Source organism: Pseudophryne corroboree, chromosome 4 (genome assembly GCF_028390025.1).
Source record: "Pseudophryne corroboree isolate aPseCor3 chromosome 4, aPseCor3.hap2, whole genome shotgun sequence".
NCBI classification, from domain to species: Eukaryota; Metazoa; Chordata; class Amphibia; order Anura; family Myobatrachidae; genus Pseudophryne; species Pseudophryne corroboree.
Window position 1 is genome coordinate 155,304,471 of NC_086447.1, and position 20,732 is coordinate 155,325,202.

Consider the following 20,732-nt stretch of genomic DNA (forward strand, 5'->3'; position numbering starts at 1 on the left):
GTATACTGGGGCAGGGAACGCAATTTTGAAGGGTCTCTCCTCTCCCCTCCGAACCTACATTTACCGTGACACAACTCACTACATCTCACCAATCCCCCACAGCAAATAGCTTTCACAGCCAGGGAAAGAGAGAATGGAATCACGGTTGAGGTAAGTGGTGTAGGAGCAGAGGAGAAACCTCGACCTGGATCTTGGTGGCCCATTATACCAGTAAAGGAATAAATCTTCACTACTATAAAAGATTAAGGGGCATATTTAATAATGAGTGCTATTTACTAATCTTAAATATTTCTCCAACCAATCAGCTCCTGTCATTTCTCAAACACATGACCGTTAGGAGCCAATTGGCAGAAGCACCATTTAAGATTACTTACGAGTGATAACAAAAATATCACTCATTATTGAACACTGTATGTCCCTAAGGATAGTACAAGTGGCTCTATGACACCTGTGTAGATGCACTCTGCTCAAAGCCTTGTGACTCTATATGATCAAAGAACTCTACCTATTAGACAACCCTTGGTGCATTATTAAACACATACTGTATATACATCCATTTAAAAGCAGAAACCGATTAGGTTTTGTATACACATTTTTATTCACAGAAGGCTTTTCATGTCATATCCTTCAATGTATAATATTTTATAACAACTATATGACACTGCACAGAAGTCACCTGGGATCCCTTCTGGCTCAGGAGCAGCTGTACTCGTCAGTGGTACTGTACATAAACTGGTGCTCACCGGCAAGGCAACGGGGAATACGGAGCGTGAGAAATCTACCACTTGAGCTGCCCTACTTCCATCTGCCAGGAGTGAGGGATTACTCTATATATCCAGCTATTATGTAATGAAGCATTTATAGTCATGAAAGCTTGCCTATTGGTAACCAGGTCTGTATGTGTACAGATCTTCATAATGCCAACCCTAAGAGACTGAGACAAGTGAGAGTACAGTATTTACACATTGTATTGTCCATAACACACTCCGTTGAGATACAAACACACACCGATGATATGGAACATCTCAAATAGTATATTCTTTGCAAAGAAAACATCAGCTGAGTAACGAGTAGCTTATAAGGGCTCAGAAATTCCAACAATGAAATAAAGGTGCAGTGCCCCTTGTTTAGTTTAAAATATAAAGCTCAAGGTTGGACCCATCACAGTTCAGCCTTAATGATTAGCTACCCTTCAGTAAGATTTGATGCCTACATAGAGTCTGGAGGCAGCCATTTTGTGGTATCCAATTTCCTGCATTGGAGAAAGCCATTTGTACACAATACAGGATATAGTTTTATTGGTAAGCAGAGACATTACTGAAGCACAAAGGGTTTTGAATCAGTGATGTCATTGGATCAGAGGAATTTGATTGGTTACATTCTCATTGGGATGGAAAATGCTACAAAATATCTGCCTCTACTGTATACAGACAATAGGCGCACTTTTCAGGGTCAACAGCCATGCATATATGAAATAATAAATAACCAGACTTCTCTCAGTATAAAAGTTTATTCTTTTGTTTGAATAAATCCGTTTCATATATTTAATTTAAAACCCAAGGAGAGCTGCACCTCCAATGAACGGTCATGCAATATATTGCCTTAACTAATACTATCAAAAGTGAGAATAGGTTTTGGTCTTTTAGTTAAGTCATATGGTAGATATTGCAAAGACATTCTCATCTGCTAAATGTCTTGACTGAAGGGCAAGTCTTAAACAGAACTAAACCTAATGATCTGGATTAAGTTTTAGAGTAAAGTGAATACATTTAGCTTATAAAACGGGATTAGGAAACAGATGAGGACTACTGCAAGAACAGTGCTTGGTGGGCAATGTAAAGAAATCCTCATCAAAGACCAGTATTAATAGGCCATCCAGCAATGTAGGCCAAGCCCAATGACCACTAGTATTAGTATTGCAAAAAGGGACACACGGAAACATTCATCAAACAATGTAAAGAGCATAAGTGGAGGTGTCGCCCAAAGCATTCAATCAAATTCAAGTTATCAATTTACAAAAATGTACTAGATAAAGGATAGCTAAAATCTGATTGGTTGTAATAGGCAACACCTCCAACTGTCCTTTCTACAAAGTTTGATAAATCTCCCCCCACAGTCCTCTACACAGTGGAGACAGCAATATCGTTGACTGAATGAATAACTAGAAGTTCCGTTTACTAGGAACAAGTGACATGACACTGAGGCATACGGCACAAAGGGGGGAGCTATATCAAAGCTTGGAGAGAGATATAGGGGTCTATTCATAAAGCAGTGAAAATAGTGGAGAAGTGAGCCTATGGAGAAGCAACCAATCAGCTGCTCCGTACAATTACATAATATGAAAATTATAAATGTTAGTTCAATGCTGATTCTCCACTGGCTCACTTTTCCACCCTTTTCACTGCTTCATGAATAGACCCTATAGTACTAACCAATCAGCTCCGGTAATTTTACAAACACAGCCTGTAATGTTAGTTAAAAGCTGATTGGCTGGTACTTTATCTTTCTTCAAGTCATCTCTCCCAAAGTGCTTCAAACCTTTATGACGGTTGGTGTAAGGACAATAAGATTTTGAGTCTTTGGTGTTGCAGTTGTTCACACACAGGAAGTAGTGATGAGTTGCCCTTCTGATCGAGAGACATGTACCTTGTATTACATACGAGGGATGGCAGCACACATGTAATACGTGTACACCTCTGCGACACCGGTAAGCTAAAATAAGATGAATTACATTTGTGGCATTATCGTCACAGCTGGCGATTAAGACACCATATAACTACTAACTGCAGCCATTGCTATGCGTAACTGTAATGTATGCAAATAAGATTTACAGGTAAATATATTCTAATAGCAACAGTAATTCTGATTAGTATTAAAGTGATTTTATTTTTAATGAAATATTTGACTTATGTACCTAGATTTGTTAGTGTCCCCCACTATGGGAAAATATTTCAATTAACTAAAGGCTTTGGCACACATAAAAAGACCATTAAAAAAGTGGAAAGAAATATCCCTTCCTCCTGGAAAAACAATGCAAGGTAACATAATTAACACTTCTGCACGTGAAGGTTTTTTTTCTTCTGGATTCTGACACTGCTGGCGAAAGGGAAAAAAGGTGCTGTATCAGAGGTGGCTTACTAGTAATAAACACTCCCATCCACCAGCACAGGAGAATGGGGATCATAGATCACCATCATTTGGGGGTGCCACAAGTTGCAGAGACTATTTTTAAAGAGCTCACATATATATATTTAAAAAAAAAACACAAACATTGATATAACAGCGAATGGAAAGTGATTCACAGCATTGTGAATTAGACATCTGCTCATCAGAAATAGCCTCTAACTAGGGCAAGATACAGAGAGAGGTACTCAGACCTGGTATATGGGTGCATTAAATATTGTAACTAGTAACTGACCCGGAAGGCAGTCAATGCTTTGTAAACAAATAAATATGAAATGTTTTGGATACGAACAAGGAAATAACAAATGAAGAAACAATGATTACACGCAGTGCCAGTCTGATACGTGGCGACCGGGGCAGAAGACATGGGTATATTCCACAGTGAAGACAGCACTCCATCCAGGTTGAGGATGCCCAATAAAATTCATAGTCTAAAGCACAGAGTGGACGTAACAAAAAGCAGCATGAGGATGTGATATGTGGTGTGTTGTCATCCGATGTGATCCTCGTTCGGTTAGGGTTGGGGGAAAACCACAATCACATTGCTCAGACCCCCAAATGCAGAGGTTACACATTTCTCAGTCTCTGATATGTTACAATAGTAAGGCAGAATGTAGAGAAAGAAAATAATAGAAGGGTACGCGCAAGGTTGGAAATGTAGATAGTACTGTAAATAGAAAAGGACATGAAAAAGGGAGTATAATCCAATGAATAATGAGGAAAGTAACGGTACAGAACATGTCCTTCTCAGCAGGGCCAGGAGATGCCTTTGGTTCTATTCTGTGGTGTTCAGTCATTCAGTGAAAGCACCTAACCTGGAGGAGTTCCGTCAACCCCTACTTCTCAGACAGCTTCCTCATGACAAAGGCTTGATTAGATAGAGTTTCTCGCCCTGCTCGCTGGTAAAAATTGGGGCCTTTTTGTAATGTTCTACCAACTCCTCCATGGTGGTAAACCTGCGCTGGCCAATGCAGTACACATTGTCTTTCATCTGTACTTTGAAATGCTTGTTCTTCCCTTGGGCTTTCAATGACACAGAGAAATCATTTGGCTTGAAAAGGGGGAGAGAGAGAAAACAGTTAGACAATGGCCAACATATCAAAAATGAAAACACTTGCTGAAATACCGTTAGCAGGAACCAGTGATTGTCATATAGGGTGCTCTAATGTCTGTGAATGCCACAAAATACTGCGGTCCAGCACCTACTGCAGCAGGGGTGGTCAACAAGTGCCACTCCAACTGCTGTGGAACTATACGCCCCAGTGTTTTTAGCATGGCCTAGCAGAAAATCTGTGACAGGGCATGCTGGGACATGTAGTTCCACAGCTTGTTACGGCATTGTAGTTCATATACAGCAAGTAAAAACTCACAAATCTCAGTAACATATTTCTAAGGCACTAATTGAGGTGTCCATTAGAGTCTCTGTGCGGCAGCGTAATGCACAAAAGTGCTTTCACAGGGCTCTAAATGAGCATTCCCATGGAGCCCTATTGTATTACTGAGAGAGAACCGCTGAGAAGCCCTGGGGGCAACATAACATGGATAAGAAGCAAAAGAATATTTTTACAGTATTTTCTGGGAGCCCCGACATCATTAGTCTGGTCTGTACAGTGAATATCTTAAACTGTTAATGCCCATGTGTACAAGCTCCACTTTTAAACCCTACTATACTGTAATTAAAGGGATTAAATAATATAATGAGCCCACAAAGCAGTAGAGCTGCAGCCTGACATTACAGGGTTCACTGCCCAAATACATGAACTGTCAGGCTATTATCCAATGTAATCAGATCAGGACATTATCAGGCACATCTGTTAAGTGTGGTCAGAAGGAGACTACTAGCAGTCTATTAGCAGTTCCCCAGTCATGCAGGAACATGTCCTTACTGCCCATCTACAGACGTCCAAATCCAAAATGGAATCTCTGGTTTGGAGCGAGCGCCATGCAGGAGTAATATACCTTTAATTATCATTCTAGATTTCACGTTTCCAAATTTCAGAAAGGGAATGGGAATGTATGAGCTGATGCACTGCGCTGGAGTGCAGCAATATGAAAGCCGCAGGTTTAGCACTATGCACTAGCATGGAAGGTCAGTGCGCGTTACAAATGGGCAGGGTGATAGCCAAGTGACAGACTCTGCATAACAAATTAGCCCTCGCTAGCCAGACAGCCAAATAAATGCTGTGAATTATAAACACAACGGTACTATACCGGTGTCATTTGGCACCACAGACAGACTGCGAGAAACGTAGACGTTGTGCACAAGTCATTTTGAAATACTAGTTTAAAGACAAAAACATAAATCTGCTTGTGTAGGACACAAGTTAATATTGCAGTAAGAACTAGAGATGAACGGGTCCGGTTCTCCGAGAAGATACCAGTCAGTCAATGTCATCTACTAAGGAGTGATGCCCAATGGCATTGAGGGCTTAATTTAGGGCATGTAAAATCAAAGTAGCCATATAATATTACAGTGGTAAAGTTAGCTACAGCGAAACAGAACATTGGCAATATGCTATTCACCACATGAAGTAGCAAGGAAATGTTAAGGCCTTAGCCTTTATTTATGACTGGTGGGTCAGCCTCTTATGATAATGTAAGTCCTTCTCCTTGTAGAAGTGTAAAAAAAAAAAAAAAAAAACTCATTAAGGCACAAGAAAAAAAAAATATGCGCACAGAATCATCACAAATCCTGAGGAGAGTGGAAGTGTGTCCACGGGTGCCATGTGTGAGCCTAATCTTTCCAATATGCTACTGGAAGAGGAGGCTCCCTCCACCCTCTGCTAATGTGAGAATGAACAACACAAGTCAACATGCCAACATAGAAACTGAGGATGCTTCTGTGGAAGTGCACCAGGATTAGGAGTATATTTTTGTAGCTGGTGCTAATAAGGATTTCGTTGATAATGTTGTTTGCATAAAGCAGGCACCAGTGGAAACAGTTGTTAACCATGATATGAAAAGCTCATGGTCATGACTGGGAAAAAAACTTAACAAAAAATCCACCTCTTAAGTGTGGAATTATTTCTACCTAAATCGGGACAAATGTCAAGCCATCTGTACCCTGTGTAAAGCCATAGTAAGTAGTAGTAGGGACAGTAACCATCTAAGAACCTCCTCCCTGTTCCGTCACTTGCAGCACATTCATCAAAAGTTTTTGACAAATTCAGAAACTTTGGCTAAAAACGTAACAATCAGTCCAGCGTCACCTAGCTACCATCCCTCTGTTAGAGCCAAGTGTCTGTAATCTCTACCACCAACACCTTCATCGTCAATATCCTCAATCATGATCAGAAGTAGTCCTGCATCCAATTTCATGAGCATGACCGACTCCTCTCCTATCCAGGCTTCCTCAGAAGGATACTTGAGTGCTACGAATTCGGCTGCAGCAATTAGTGGATATTCATCCCAGATGGGGACTGGGAAGATTACTTTTAGTAGTTTAACAAAACAATTAACTGTTAATCCTTTGCAAGGGGTAGCAAGTATGACAGCAGTCACACAGTTGCACAACGGATTACTGGTGCCAGAACAACTATGCTGAAATTAGATGTGCATCCAGTATCCACCATTAATGCAGTGGGTTTTAGACAAATAACGGATGTCGTGTGTCCCCATTACCAAATCCCATCTAGATTCCACTTCATTAGAAACGCAATTCCTAGTATATAAAAGGACATAAAAAAAAAAAAAAAAAAATCTTATTAGTGTCCTCCAAAATGCCGTTGTACCCACTGTCCACTTAACCACAGATATGTGGACAAGCGGGACGGGGCAAACTAAAGATACATGACTGACAGCCCACTGTGCTGATGTAAGCAATATCTGTACACAAATAGCAGCAGCTAACAAATGCCAGATCATTCAGATTCCGACTACTCTGTGTATCAACAGTTTCACTAAGAGGCAATATATACTGTACAACATAAGAAACATAGAATGTGATGGCAGATAAGAAACACTTGCTCCATCTAGTCTGCCCCTTTTTTTTTTTTACCATATTTTTTTTTTTTTAATCTCAAACCTTATTTGATCCTCTTTTCTTTATAAGGATATCATTAGGTCTATCCCATGCATGTTTAAATTGTTCTACTGTTCACTGATCACATACGATCTAACATTAAAGCACATCATCGCAAGCGGCAGGGCCAGATCTTACCTGCTGCAGGTAAGATCTGAAAACCCTGCTCAAAACCCCCGGGAGCACGCCTCTGATCACAATTGTAAGTGGACTACACACAATGTGGTCCACTACGTCATGCTTCATATCATATCATCCTAGTGTGTGGGTGCCTTAACTACTCTGTTGCTGATAAAGTTTAATATAGTCTGCTCAATCCTATCAAACTCATGTTTATATAAATCTTTTAATTGTTAATAAATAAAGCATGCATTAATAACTAGGTTCTCTGCATCCTTCTCAATTTATACAGCAGCTATACTGGGATGCAGTCAATTTACCGACAATCAAAATCTAGACGGTCAAAATACCGACAACCATTGACAGACAGTCAAAATCCCAACATGGTCAAAATCCCAACATTTAAAATACCGACAAGGTCAAAATGCCGGCATTTATAATGTCGACAGGTCAATAAGTCGACATGAGTTTTGCATGATTTTTTTTATTGAAAAAGACTTGTTCATACTTTACCATCGCAGTGGACCTGGAGGGGGAATATAATAGTGTGCCGAGCGCAGCGAACCATGCAAGGGGACGCGGTACGCTTATATGATGTCCATGTCGACCTATATCGACATACACATTTAAAATAAAAAAAATTGTGTCAGCTTTTTGACCTGTCGACACTTTAAATGTCGGTATGTTAAATGTTGGGATTTTGATTGTAGGTATTACATACTGATCCCGTTATACTGGCCTACAGACTCCAGGCTGTCAGTCAAGGATAGCTCCCTGGCACAGCTATAGTTAATGTCTGTAAGGTGATTGTGGTGCATTAGTGACATCACGTGTTTGTGATGCGTTAGTGACATCACAGACACTGGGACAGCAATATAATCTCGTCACTGCTCCACTGTCAGTCATTGCTCACAGTACTTCGGTCAGTGCAGCAGCTTTCATTTCTCTGCGAGTTTATACTCTAAGACATATTCTCTGCGACTTATTGTTCACTAGAACTTGAGTCTGCAAAAGGAACATGAGTTCCTACTTTATTATTTTATTTATTTGCCTCCTGATTCCTGGGGAGCTGTACGCCAGGCCTCTCCCAGCAGGGTGGCGACAAGCCTCTATTGTCGATACTGCCAAGGAAGATCTGATGGAGAGGCATAAAGTACATCCTCAGGATGGGCACCGTCAACAACGGCATTATGTGCGGCACCAGGAGCATCATCATGGGTGCCATCCGGAGCGACATCATGGGCGCTATCAAGAACATCATCATGGGCGCCCACAGGAGCAGAATGAGGTACACGCCAATGAGCAGAATGAGATACACCCCGAGGAGCAGAATGAGAAACACCCCCAGGAGCAGATTGAGGTACGCACCCAGGAGCAGAATGCGGTGCACACCCAGGAGCAGAATGAGAAGCACCCTGAGGAGCAGAATGAGGGACACCCCCAGGAGCAGCGTCAGACACGTGGATTCGTCCAGAAATTTGTGTCTGGATTGGTGAAGTGGCTCCTGATTGCCGGGGTAGCATTTGTAATATTTATATGCCTGAGCATGTACTGCTCCTACCAGTGCATACATAGATACGGGGACCAAATTCCACCTGAGCTATTGCAAGGTTTATGAGGAAATCATATCCCCCACCTGCAGCTTGTCCATCTGGCTGCTACTCTGCTCTCTCTGCTCCAGCCTCACATCAACAATGCCTCTTACATGCTCCTGCAGCACCTCAGCAGTGGCTTTCACCTCGCTGCTCCATCAGCATATCACCTTGCTGCCTGCAGTGCATACATGCCAAATTACAACTGAGGTATTGGAAGGATTATAAGGCAATCATATCCACCTGCAGCTTGGCCATCTGGCTGCTACTTTGTTCCAGCCTCACATCAACAGTGCCTCTTACATGCTCCTGCAGCACCTCAGCAGTGTATTTTACCTCGCTGCTCCATCAGCATATCACCTTGCTGCCTGCAGTGCATACATGCACTGTCAGGAACCTCCAGTATCAGAGAAGCCTTGACATTGGCCTGGAGGCTTAACCATATCTTTGCAAATATATGTTACTAAGATCTCTGAATAATATATCACCATGTGGTGTTCAAATGGTACTGCTAATAACCCTTGGTTTGCTGGTCATAACCATATCTTTGCAAATATATGTAACTAATATCTCTGAATAATCTACCATGCAGTGTTCAAATATTATTGCTAATACCCCTTAGTGTGCTGAGGAAACCTGTTTTGTGTATTATTCTTGTTTAGAATAAACCCCCTCCCTTTCAAGTACCTGAGGGGTATTACTAAACTGATTGAGCAGCTGCCATTTTATATTCAGTGCATACTTACCTACTGTCCTGGAAGTGGTGGGAAACTCACAATTTTTTTGGGTAGTCCCGCACTTCTCTGAAAGTGTGGGTATGCCTCCTACCTAGGGAAGCGGATAGGATAAGCCAGATAATACAGGGACATTTGTGGGACAAAGTGGAGGGGGTGGACCTAAAATTACGAGAATCACCATCATTTTAGCCCTGCTCTTTATTCTAGGACCCGTGATTCACAGGATTTACCATCGTCGGAGGAGCCTAATGACCCGGAAGCCCGGCCCTGTCCCTCAAATTCCCCAGCTGCTTTCCACAATATAAATAAATGAAGCTAGGCAGCTGTCACCATACTAACGGCACACAGATGTCATTCAAAGGAATTATAATGTTATCAAGAATTTGTCATTTGTAACAAAAATCTTTTCCAGTATTATTTAGCAAAAATCAAGTGGCCAGGGATGCGGAGCAATGCTTAGTTTCCCAGTAATACCGTCTGGGAGCCAAAACCAGCAACTTACTGCATTGCCGGCCAACCGTGGGCTCTTTGGTGCAGAAGAAGCCTAGTCTTGGGCTTTCTGGTGCTTCAGGGACATCCTTCAGTTTAGAGTTACATGGCCACAGCGACCCCTCACCACACCCACACCCCCCACCTCCCCCCCGATGTAGCAAGGCTTGGAGAAAGAGTAAGTGGAGTAGTTGCCTAAATTAACCAATAAGCTTGTGTCATTGCAAACAGTGTGCTAAATAAATGAGTTAAGGGCCCCATACACTAGAACGATAATGCCCGATTTCATCCAATTTCGGGCATTCGGGCCGATATATCGGGTGAAATCGGGCATTTTGGAGGTGTTTCCGATGCGCGTGCCGTGAAGGTCGGATCGGCTCCCCTAGATCGTTAGTGCTACACTCGTGATATGTCGGTTCCCGCAGGCAAGGCTGGGATCGCATACGATATATCGCATGCAAAATTTACCGAATCGTATGGAACCACTCCCGGGAGAGTTCAAGGGAAATCGCCTCCAACTTCAGCCTCAGGACATATTGTTGTAGTGTATGAGGCCCTTTAGAATCTGATTTGTCAGGTTTGAATTTGTTTGCAGACCCAGATTTGAGTCGGGCTGGAATGCGGTCTGAGGATTATGACTGGAAACTGGACAACATAATATGGTTACTACAATGACATAGAACAGAAATGTACAGTACAGTATATATATATATCTCTATCTATATATCTCTATCTATATATATATATATATATATATATATATATATATATATATATCTATATATATATATATATATATCTCTATCTCTATCTATATATATCTCTATATATATATATATATATATATATATATATATATCGAGATTTATGGTAAGAGCTTACCTTTGTTAAATCTTTCTGCGAGGTACACTGGGCTCCACAAGGATAGACATTGGGGTGTAGAATAGGATCTTGATCCGAGGCACCAACAGGCTCAAAGCTTTGACTGTTCCCAGAAGGCACAGCGCCGCCTCCTCTATAACCCCGCCTCCCTGCACAGGAGCTCAGTTTTTAGTTAACCAGCCCAAAGCAGTAGCAGCAAAAGAGACAACAACGGTTAGTAGCTACATACACCACACTCTCACGACAAGAGATGTGTCAGTGGCTAATGCCATACCAACCCAAAGAAGCTAAGTGCGTCAGGGTGGGCGCCTTGTGGAGCCCAGTGTACCTCGCAGAAAGAGTTTTAACAAAGTTAAGTTCTTACCATAAATCTCGTTTTCTGCTGCGGGGTACACTGGGCTCCACAAGGATAGACATTGGGGATGTCCTAAAGCAGTTACTTATGGGAGGGGATGCACTGTAGTGGGCACAAGAACCCGGCGTCCAAAGGAAGCATCCTGGGAAGCGGCAGTATCGAAGGCATAGAACCTTATGAACGTGTTCACTGAGGACCACGTAGCCGCCTTGCACAATTGTTCAAGGGTCGCACCACGGCGGGCCGCCCAAGAAGGTCCAACAGACAGAGTAGAATGAGCCGTAATGTGAGCAGGATCTGACAGACCAGCCTTCACATAAGCATGTGCAATCCCCATTCTAATCCATCTGGCCAAAGTCTGCTTGTGAGCAGGCCAGCCACGTTTGTGAAATCCAAACAGTACAAAGAGAGAATCAGATTTCCTAATAGAAGCAGTTCTCTTCACATAGATACGGAGAGCCCGTACCACATCCAAAGACCTCTCTTTGGGAGACAGATCAGGAGAAAAGTGCCGGAACCACAATCTCCTGGTTAAGGTGAAACGAGGAAACCACCTTAGGTAAATATCCGGGACGAGTCCTAAGAACCGCCCGGTCACGGTGAAATATCAGATATGGGGAACTACAGGACAAGGCACCCAAATCCGACACTCTTCTAGCTGAAGCAATAGCCAGCAGAAACACCACCTTAAAAGGAAAGCCACCTAAAATCATCTGAACCAAGAGGTTCAAACGGAGACTCTTGTAATGCCTCCAAAACCACCTACAAGTCCCAAGGAGCCACAGGCGGGACATAGAAAGGTTGGATACGCAACACATCCTGAGTAAAGGTATGCACATCCGGTAAGGTCGCAATTTTTCTCTGAAACCACACACCGACAAGGCAGAAATATGAACCTTGAGGGAGGCCAGACGCAGGCCTAAGTCCAGACCCTGCTGAAGAAAAGCCAACAACTTGGCCGTACTAATCTTGGAAGCGTCATAATTGTTAGATGCGCACCAAACAAAGTAAGAATGCCAGACCCTCTAGTAAATCCGAGCCGAAGCCGGTTTCCGTGCCCGCAACATAGTTTGAATGACCGCCTCAGAAAACCCTTTAGCCCTCAAGACGGAAGCTTCAAGAGCCACGCCGTCAAAGATAGCCGAGCTAGGTGCTGGTAGACACAGGAGCCCTGAACGAGGAGGTCTGGGCGTTGTGGAAGTAGAATTGGACGCTCTGATGATAGGTCTTGCAGGTCTGAGAACCAGTGCCATCTGGGCCACGCTGGAGCTATGGGAAGCAGAATTCTTTTTTCTTGCTTGAACTTCCGAATTACCCTGGGCAGGAGTGACACCGGAGGGAACAGGTACAGCAGCCGAAACCTCCACGGCACCGCCAGCGCATCCACGAATGCTGCTTGAGGATCCCTTGTCCTTGCTCCGAAGACCGGAACCTTGTGATTGTGTCGAGACGCCATCAGATCTATGTCTGGAATGCCCCACCTTTCCACTAGGAGTTGAAAAACTTCTGGATGGAGGCTCCACTCGCCGGCATGTACGACCTGACGACTGAAAAAGTCTGCTTCCCAATTCAGGACTCCCGGAATGAAGATTGCCGATATGGCCGGTAGATGGCCTTCCGCCCAATGTAGAATCCGTGAGACTTCCTTCATTGCCAGACAGCTTCGAGTGCCGCCTTGATGATTTATGTAAGCCACTGTGGTGGCGTTGTCCGACTGCACCTGAACAGGACGGTTCTGAATTAAATGCTGGGCTAGGTTCAATGCATTGAAGACCGCCCGCAATTCCAGAATGTTGATTGAGAGGAGGGACTCCTCCTTGGTCCACCGACCCTGAAGGAAGTGTTGCTCCAGCACCGCGCCCCAACCTCTTAGACTGGCATCTGTCGTCAACAGGACCCAGTCGGATATCCAGAAGGGACGGCCCCTTCACAATTGTCGGTCCTGGAGCCACCAGAGCAGCGACAGACGGACCTCCAGAGTCAATGAGATCATTTGAGACCTGAACCGGTGAGGCAGGCCTTCCCACTTGGCTAGAATCAGCCTCTGGAGGGGGCGAGAATGGAATTGAGCATACTCCACCATGTCGAATGCTGACACCATGAGGCCCAGCACCTGCATCACCGAATGTATCGACACTTGCGGACGAGAAAGGAAGCAACGAATCCTGTCCTGAAGCTTCAGGACTTTCTCCTGACACAAGAACAACCTCTGGTTGTGAGTGTCCAATAGCGCTCCCAGATGCACCATGCTCTGAGCAGGGACTAGGGAGGATTTCTCCAGTTGATGAGCCACCCGTGGGCTTGTAGAAACCGGACCGTCATATCTAGATGACGTAGGAGAAGTTCTGGAGAATTTGCCAGAATTAACAAGTCGTCCAGATACGACAGTATCCTGACCCCTTGACGGCGGAGTACCACCGTCATCACCGCCATGACTTTGGTGAAGACTCGCGGAGCCGTTATTAAACCAAAAGGTAACGCCCGAAACTGGTAATGGAGGTCGCCAATAGCAAACCTCAGGTATTGCTGTTGTGACGCTGCTATAGGAATATGCAGGTAAGTATCCTGTATATCCAGGGAGACCATGTAGTCCCCAGGTTCCAAGGCCAGAACTATAGAGCGAAGGGTTTCCATACGGAACTTGGAAACCTTCACAAACCTGTTCAATGCCTTGAGGTTGAAAATGGGCCGGGAGGACCTATTCGGTTTCGGGACTAGAAACAGCGGAGAATAGTACCCCCGGCCCCTCCGCGCAAGAGGCACCTGTACTACGACTCCTGTATCCAGGAGGGTCTGTACCACCGAATGTAGGGGGTAATTCTGAGTTGATCGCAGCAGGAACTTAGTTAGCATCTGGGCAAAACCATGTGCACTGCAGGGGAGGCAGATATAACATGTGCAGAGAGAGTTAGATTTGGGTGGGTTATTTTGTTTCTGTGCAGGGTAAATACTGGCTGCTTTATTTTTATACTGCAATTTAGATTGCAGATTGAACACACCACACCCAAATCTAACTCTCTCTGCACATGTTATTTCTGCCTCCCCTGCAGTGCACATGGTTTTGCCCAACTGCTAACAAAGTTCCTGCTGCGATCAACTCAGAATTACCCCCGTATAGTGTGCCTTTGTCTGGTCCAACGGGACGTCTGTCCGGCAAAATCGATGAGAGGGTCGGTTTTTGAAGGTTATGGCATAACCTCGAGTGACGACTTCCCGTACCCAGGCATCTGAAGTTGCCTTCAACTATTCCTGGGTATACCCTAGAAGCCGGCCCCCCACCCTGGGATCCCCCAGGGGGAGGCCCGCCCCGTCATGCGGCAGGCTTATCGGCCTTGGAAGCTGGCCGACGGGCCGCCCAGGCTCTTTTGGGCTTTGGCTTACCAGGTTTGGAAGTGCGGGCCTGCTTGTTGTACGCCTGACCTTTTGCTTTACCTGAAGGACGAAAGGGGCGAAAGGAAGTACCTTTAGCCTTCGACACAGAAGGAGCGGTACTTGGCAGACAGGCAGTTTTGGCAGTAGCCAAGTCAGCCACTATCTAATTTAAGTCCTCCGCAAACAGAATATCTCCCTTGAAAGGAAGTACCCCCAGGGTTTTTCTAGAGTCCAGATCCACAGACCAGGATCTCAGCCACAATATCCGGCGAGCCAGGACTGACGTAGTAGAGGCCTTGGCTGCTAGGATACCGGCATTAGAAGCCACCTCTTTAATATAGCGAGAAGCTGTGACAATATATGACAAGCATTGACTAGCATGGTCAGAAGAGATTTCAGCTTCTAACTCTAAGGCCCATGCTTCAATAGCCTCTGCAGCCCATGTCGCTGCAATAGTGGGCCTTTGTGCAGCACCCGTGAGGGTGTAAATCGCTTTCAGACAACTCTCCACACGTTTATCCGTAGGCTCTTTTAGAGACGTGACGGTAGTGACAGGTAGAGCTGAGGAAACCACCATCCTAGCCACATGTGAGTCTACTGGAGGAGGTGTTTCCCAATTTTTAGACAGCTCTGATGCGAGGGGATAGCAAGCCAGCATCTTCTTTTGAGGCACAAACTTCGTACCCGGGTTTTCCCAGGGTTCCTGACGTATATCCACTAGGTGGTCAGAATGAGGTAAAATTTGTTTAATCACCTTCTGACGCTTGAACCTATCTGGTTTCTTAGGAGGGACGGATGGCTCGGGATCATCCGTAATCTGTAGAATTAACTAAATAGCCTCCAAAAGATCAGGAACATCCACATGTGAACTACCCTCCCCATCAGCAGTATCTGAGTCAGAATCTGTGGGGTCAGTGTAAGTGCCGTCTTCATCAGACGAGGTGTCAGTGACAGCAGTGGATTGTGAGGAGACCAGAGCTCGCTTAGAGGACCCCTTGGACTTAGGCGAGCGATGGTCAGGTACTGGTTCAACTTCTTCAATTGAGCAGATAAATAGTCCACCCACGGCGGGTTAGCTGCAGGGACCACATACGGTTGTACCGGCATAGGGGGTCCCATAGGGGGTGTTCGTTTATTAACTAGCGTATGTAGAAGCGTGGAAAAAGCGGCTCATGTGGGTCATTATGTACCTTAGTTGCCACAGTCCCACTGGGGGGCAAGGAGCCCCCAGAACCAGAGCCCACAGCTGCTATATTTTCCTCATAGGGATCTGTGGCTTCAGCAACACCGGCAGTGTGTTCAGCCCCAGAACCGTTACCCTCAGAAGCAGACACGATATAACTTGCAGTATCAGGTAACACAGTACAATTGGCAACAGATCAATACCTCTTACCCAAACCCCTGCGGAGTGTAGTCAGCACTAGCAGAGATAAAGGAGAGATAGAGAGATATGGTGACTAAATCACAGAGTAAAATACATATTAAAGTATATCTTTGTGAAAATCCTATATCAATATAATACCTGACGCACCGAGCCCCCTCAGGTTATAGAATATAGGGATAGCAAGTTGAGTGAAAGACACGAAATGGACACCACTCAGCTAGCTAATGCACACACAGATAGTCACAGTTTGTACAATGCAGAGGTTATTACTAACAATAATACTGCACTGGACTAGCTTATATATATATATATATATATATATATATATATATATATATATATATATATATATAATAAGAATTTACTTACCGATAATTCTATTTCTCGGAGTCCGTAGTGGATGCTGGGGTTCCTGAAAGGACCATGGGGAATAGCGGCTCCGCAGGAGACAGGGCACAAAAGTAAAGCTTTTACAGGTCAGGTGGTGTGTACTGGCTCCTCCCCCTATGACCCTCCTCCAGACTCCAGTTAGGTACTGTGCCCGGACGAGCGTACACAATAAGGGAGGATTTTGAATCCCGGGTAAGACTCATACCAGCCACACCAATCACACCGTACAACTTGTGATCTAAACCCAGTTAACAGTATGATAACAGAGGAGCCTCTGAAAGATGGCTTCCTAAACAATAACCCGAATTAGTTAACAATAACTATGTACAAGTATTGCAGATAATCCGCACTTGGGATGGGCGCCCAGCATCCACTACGGACTCCGAGAAATAGAATTATCGGTAAGTAAATTCTTATTTTCTCTATCGTCCTAAGTGGATGCTGGGGTTCCTGAAAGGACCATGGGGATTATACCAAAGCTCCCAAACGGGCGGGAGAGTGCGGATGACTCTGCAGCACCGAATGAGAGAACTCCAGGTCCTCCTTTGCCAGGGTATCAAATTTGTAAAAATTTACAAACGTGTTCTCCCCTGACCACGTAGCTGCTCGGCAGAGTTGTAATGCCGAGACCCCTCGGGCAGCCGCCCAAGATGAGCCCACCTTCCTTGCGGAATGGGCCTTAACAGATTTAGGCTGTGGCAGGCCTGCCACAGAATGTACAAGTTGAATTTTGTTACAAATCCAACGAGCAATCGACTGCTTAGAAGCAGGTGCACCCAACTTGTTGGGTGCATACAGTATAAACAGCGAGTCAGATTTTCTGACTCCAGCCGTCCTTTAAATGTATATTTTTAAGGCTCTGACAACGTCCAACAACTTGGAGTCCTTCAAGTCGTCTGTAGCCGCAGGCACTACAATAGGCTGGTTCAGGTGAAACGCTGATACCACCTTAGGGAGAAAATGCGGACGCGTCCGCAGCTCTGCCCTAAGTCGAATGGAAAATTAAATAAGGGCTTTTATAAAACAAAGCCGCCAGTTCAGATACTCTCCCGGCCGAAGCCAGGGCCAGTAACATAGTCACTTTCCATGTGAGATATTTCAAATCCACATTCTTTAGTGGTTCAAACCAATTGGATTTGAGGAAATCTAAAACTACATTTAGATCCCACGGTGCCACCTTAGGCACCACAGGAGGCTGTATATGCAGTACTCCTTTGATAAAAATCTGGACCTCAGGGACTGAGGCCAATTCTTTTTGGAAGAATATTGATAGGGCCGAAATTTGAACCTTAATAGATCCCAATTTGAGACCCATAGACAATCCTGATTGCAGGAAATGTAGGAAAACGACCCAGTTGAAATTCCTCCATCGGAGCACTCCGCTGCTCGCACCACGCAACATATTTTTGCCAAATACGGCGATAATGCTTCGCGGTGACTTCCTTCCTTGCCCTTATCAAGGTAGGAATGACTTCTTCTGGAATGCCTTTTCCTTTTAGGATCTGGCATTCAAACGCCATGCCGTCAAACGCAGCCGCGGTAAGTCTTGAAAAAGACAAGTACCCTGCTGAAGCAGGTCCCTTCTCAGAAGTAGAGGCCACGGATCGTCCGTGACCATCTCTTGAAGTTCCGGGTACCAAGTTCTTCTTGGCCAATCCGGAGCCACTAGTCTTACTCCTCTTTGCCGTATAATCCTCAATACCTTTGGTATGAGAGGCAGAGGAGGAAACACATATACCGACTGGTACACCCAAGGTGTTACCAGCGCGTCCACAGCTATTGCCTGCGGATCTCTTGACCTGGCGCAATACCTGTCCAGTGTTTTGTTGAGGCGAGACGCCATCATGTCCACCATTGGTTTTACCCAACGGTTTAATAGCATGTGGAAAACTTCTGGATGAAGTCCCCACTCTCCCGGGTGAAGGTCGTGTCTGCTGAGGAAGTCTGCTTCCCAGTTGTCCACGCCCGGGATGAATACTGCTGACAGTGCTATCACGTGATTCTCCGCCCAGCGAAGGATCCTGGCAGCTTCTGCCATTGCCCTCCTGCTTCTTGTGCCGCCCTGTCTGTTTACATGGGCGACTGCCGTGATGTTGTCCGACTGGATCAACACCGGTCTTCCTTGAAGCAGAGGTTCCGCCTGGCTTAGAGCATTGTAGATTGCTCTTAGTTCCAGAATGCTTATGTGAAGAGACTTTTTCAGGCTCGACCACACTCCCTGGAAATTTCTTCCCTGTGTGACTGCTCCCCAGCCTCTCAGGCTGGCCTCCGTGGTCACCAGGATCCAATCCTGCATGCCGAATCTGCGGCCCTCCAATAGATGAGCCTCCTGCAACCACCACAGAAGGGATACCCTTGTCCTCGGCGACAGGGTTATCCGCAGGTGCATCTGAAGATGCGACCCTGACCATTTGTCCAACAGATCCCTTTGCATGGAATCTGCCGAAAGGGATTGCTTCGTAAGAAGCTACCATTTTTTCCCAGGACTCTTGTGCATTGATGTACAGACACCTTTCCTGGTTTTAGGAGGTTCCTGACCAGGTCAGATAACTCCTTGGCTTTTTCTTCGGGAAGAAAAACCTTTTTCTGAACTGTGTCCAGAATCATCCCCAGGAACAGCAGACGAGTTGTCGGCATTAATTGGGATTTTGGAATATTCAGAATCCATCCGTGCTGCTTTGGCACCTCTTGAGATAGTGCTAAACCCATCTCTAGCTGTTCTCTGGACCTTGCCCTTATTAGGAGATCGTCCAAGTATGGGATAATTAATACGCCTTTTCTTCGAAGAAGAAATATTATCTCGGCCATTACCTTTGTAAAGACCCGAGGTGCCGTGGACAAACCAAACGGCAGCGTCTGAAACTGATAGTGACAGTTTTGTACAACGAACCTGAGGTACCCCTGGTGTGAGGGGTAATTGGAACGTGGAGATACGCATCCTTGATGTCCAAGGATACCATAAAGTCCCCTTCTTCCAGGTTCGCTATCACTGCTCTGAGTGACTCCATCTTGAACTTGAACTTCTTTATGTACAGGTTCAAGGACTTCAGATTTAGAATAGGCCTTACCGAGCCATCCGGCTTCGGTACCACAAAAAGAGTGGAATAATACCCCTTCCCTTGTTGTAGAAGAGGTACCTTGACTATCACCTGCTGAGAATACAGCTTGTGAATGGCTTCCAAAACCGTCTCCCTTTCTGAGGGGGACGTTGGTAAAGCAGACTTCAGGAAACGGCGAGGTGGCTCTGTCTCTAATTTCAACCTGTACCCCTGAGATATTATCTGCAGGATCCAGGGATTTACCTGCGAGTGAGCCCACTGCGCGCTGTAATTCTTGAGACGACCGCCTACCGCCCCCGAGTCCGCTTGCGAAGCCCCAGCGTCATGCTGAGGCTTTTGTAGAAGCCGGGGAGGGCTTCTGTTCCTGGGAAGGAGCTGCCTGTTGCTGTCTCTTCCCTCGTCCTCTGCCTCGTGGCAGATATGAATAGCCCTTTGCTCTCTTATTTTTAAAGGAACGAAAGGGCTGCGTTGAAAGGTCGGTGCCTTTTTCAGTTGGGGAGTGACTTGAGGTAGAAAGGTGGATTTCCCGGCCGTAGCCGTGGCCACCAAATCCGATAGACCGACCCCAAATAACTCCTCTACGCATCGCCTGTCCACTGTCGTGTCCATAAAGCTCTTCTGGCCGAAATGGACATAGCACTTACCCGTGATGCCAGTGTGCAGATATCTCTCTGTGCATCACGCATATAAAGAAATGCATCCTTTATTTGTTCTAACGACAGTAAAATATTGTCCCTGTCCAGGGTATCAATATTTTCGATCAGGGACTCTGACCAAACTACCCCAGCACTGCACATCCAGGCAGTCGCAATAGCTGGTCGTAGTATAACACCTGCATGTGTGTATATACCTTTTTGGATATTTTCCATCCTCCTATCTGATGGATCTTTAAGTGCGGCCGTCTCAGGAGAGGGTAACGCCACTTGTTTTGATGAGCGTGTTAGCGCTTTGTCCACCCTAGGAGGTGTTTCCCAGCGCTCCCTAACCTCTGGCGGGAAAGGGTATAAAGCCAATAACTTCTTTGAAATTAGCAGTTTTTTATCGGGGCACCCCACGCTTCATCACACACGTCATTTAATTCTTCTGATTCGGTAAAAACTACTGGTAGTTTTTTCACACCCCACATAATACCCTGTTTAGTGGTACCT

The 20,732-nt window shown here is 45.2% G+C and overlaps 1 protein-coding gene across 2 annotated transcripts in view; it reads right to left on the reverse strand.

Moving 5' to 3' along the window:
- Positions 1 to 574: 574 nt before the first annotated feature.
- The window catches only part of NCK1 (NCK adaptor protein 1), a 270,866-nt gene continuing 250,708 nt past the window's right edge, over positions 575 to 20,732 (reverse strand). For both annotated transcript variants that reach the window (XM_063915505.1, XM_063915506.1), the window contains one exon: positions 575 to 4,234. In XM_063915505.1, coding sequence (XP_063771575.1) covers positions 4,040 to 4,234 — 195 coding nt within the window. In that variant the 3' untranslated portion in view covers positions 575 to 4,039. The remainder of the gene's footprint in view (positions 4,235 to 20,732) is intronic.